At 32.9% G+C, this 2522-nt stretch overlaps 1 protein-coding gene across 1 annotated transcript; it reads right to left on the reverse strand.

Moving 5' to 3' along the window:
* Nucleotides 1-167: 167 nt before the first annotated feature.
* EMH_0028310 (uncharacterized protein) lies at nucleotides 168-1011 on the reverse strand (the record flags this gene model as incomplete). Its single annotated transcript, XM_013494138.1, has 2 exons — nucleotides 168-182; nucleotides 259-1011. The coding sequence occupies 2 exons, from the start codon at nucleotides 1009-1011 to the stop codon at nucleotides 168-170; spliced, it is 768 nt and encodes a 255-aa protein (XP_013349592.1).
* Between the last annotated feature and the right edge of the window lie 1511 nt (nucleotides 1012-2522).

The following is a 2522-nucleotide window of genomic DNA, read 5'->3' on the forward strand; positions in this document are numbered from 1 at the left end:
TATATATATATATATATTATATATAAAATATATTTATATATATATATATATATATATATATATATGTATATATATACATATATACATATAATATTTATATAATATATTTATATATTATTATTATTATTTCCTTTAATTATAATTATTATCCTTTCTTGTTTTTGTTATTAGATGTTTATACCCTGACGCTAAACCCTAAACCCTAAACCCTAAACCCTAAACCCTAAACCCTAAACCCTTTTTTTTTTTTTTTCTTACCTCTAATATTTTCTCCGCTTGCAAATGCAGCAAGGAGCCTGAGATGAGGAGTGTTGCTCCTGCTTCATTTGCTGCAGCCGCAGCATCCTGCTGCTGCTGCTGCTGCTGCTGCTGCTGCTGCTGCTGCTGTTCTGCATTGGGGTGTCTTGGTTCTATGAAAGAATTATAGCTTTTCTTTATCGCTGCATGCAGCAACTCAAATGAGGGCCCCAGAACCCCAAATGCTGCTGCTGCTGCTGCTGCAGCATCAGCAACAGAGATATATGCATCTTCAGGCTCCATATATTCATCTGCTGCTGCTGCTGCTGCTGCTGCTGTTGCTGCTGCTGTTGCTGCTGTTCCCGCTGTTTTGTTTTTTATTTCCGTTATATTTGCCGTTGTCAGTGATGCTGCTGCCTCTCCTGCTGCTGCTGCTGCTGCTGCTGCTGCTGCTGCTGCTGCTGCTGCAGCATCAGCACTGCTTTCTGCTGCATCTGCTGCTGCTTCTGCTTTGTATTGTGCTGCTGCTGAGGATTCTCCAATTGCTGCTGCGTTCGGTGCTACAGGTATAGCTGCATCAGCAGCAGCAGCAGCAGCATCAGCAGCAGCAGCAGCAGCAGCAGCATCAGCAGCAGCAGCAGCAGCAGCAGCAGCAGAAAAAGAAGAAAAAGGAGAAAAACACCACTCCTCTGCTGTGCTGCCAATGCGAGAGGCAGGGATGTATTCAAGCACATACACCCCAGCCTCCTTACCCCCAAAGAAACCTGTATACATAAAAAAAAATAAATAAATATTATTTATATTTATATTTATATTTATATTTGTGTTTATATTTGTATTTGTATTTATATTTATATTTATGTTTATATTTTTATATTTATGTATTTATGTTTATATTTTTATATTTATATTTATATTTATATTTATATTTATATTTATATTTATATTTATATTTATATTTATATTTAATTTGTATTTATATTTATATTTATATTTATATTTATATTTATATTTATATTTATATTTATATTTATATTTATAAATAGATGGAGCAGCAATAAGGAGAAGAAATGCAAAAGAGAGAGAGCTTAGTCGCTGTTTTGTCTTTATGTGTTTTTTTTTTCTTTTTTATTAATTTTTATTTATTTATTTTTTTGTTTCGTTTTCTCTTTAAGTTGTTTTGTTTCTGGTTGTGTTTATATTTCTGTTTCTGTTTAATTGATTTGTTTCTATCTGCACTTGTATTTTTTTTTCTGTTTTTTTTAATTAATTAGTTTTTATCTGTGTTTATGTTTGTGTTTCTGTTTGTATCTGTGTTTATATATCTTTTTCTCTTTCTTTTTAATTAATTTGTTTCTATCTGTGTTTCTGTTTCTGTTTCTGTTTCTGTTTCTATATGTGTTTATATTTTTGTTTCTGTTTAATTGTTTTTATTTTATATGCATTTATGTTTGTGTTTTTATTGCTTTCGGTGTTTGCATTTTTGTTTCTGTTTTTATATGTGTGTGTTTGTATCTGTGTATCTGTATTTATTTCAATCCGTATTCATATTTCTCTTTCTTTTTTTTTATTTTTTTTTATTTTTTTATTTTTATTTTTATTTATATTTATTTTTTTCTCACTTGCATTATATACTGGCAAAATTAATTTGAAATTTCCCTCAAGCAGAGCGAGCGTTTCGGTTGGTTGATGGGGGTATAGTATGGTGAGTGTGAGCATATTTTGTTGTATTTTTTCTGTTTCTTTGTGTTTTTTTTTCTTTTTTTTTTCTTTATTATCATTAAAATATCTTTTTAATTGTATATTACTATTACTAGCTCCGTATACACCCCAAGAGCCTGAAACACTCGTTCTGCTGCTCATAGGAAGCACAGAAAATACAGCTTTCCCTCGCTGCGGCCTTTGTTTCACTAGCGAGCATCCAATACCAAAACCAACAACAAAAGCAACAAATAATATTATAAAACATAAAAATAAAAGAAAAGATAAAGATAATATATTTGATTCCTTATCTCTATCTGAAACAACACACAAACAAACACACAACAACAAATACAAAGGGGGGGCACCGTCTCTGCTCCCACCTGCATCAACAATAATCCTATCAAGCTAGCTAGCTACCCAGCTAGCTAGCTATCTAGGTAGCTAGCTAGCCAGCTAGCTAGCTACCCAGCTAGCTAGCTACCCAGCTAGCTAGCTAGCTGGTTAGATATTGTTATTCAGCGCATTGCTTGAACAACAACAGCAGCAACCCCGTGAACAATCATAGCTAGCTAGCTAGCTAG

Source organism: Eimeria mitis, genomic scaffold (assembly GCF_000499745.2).
Source record: "Eimeria mitis Houghton genomic scaffold, Emh_scaff1049, whole genome shotgun sequence".
NCBI classification, from domain to species: domain Eukaryota; phylum Apicomplexa; class Conoidasida; order Eucoccidiorida; family Eimeriidae; genus Eimeria; species Eimeria mitis.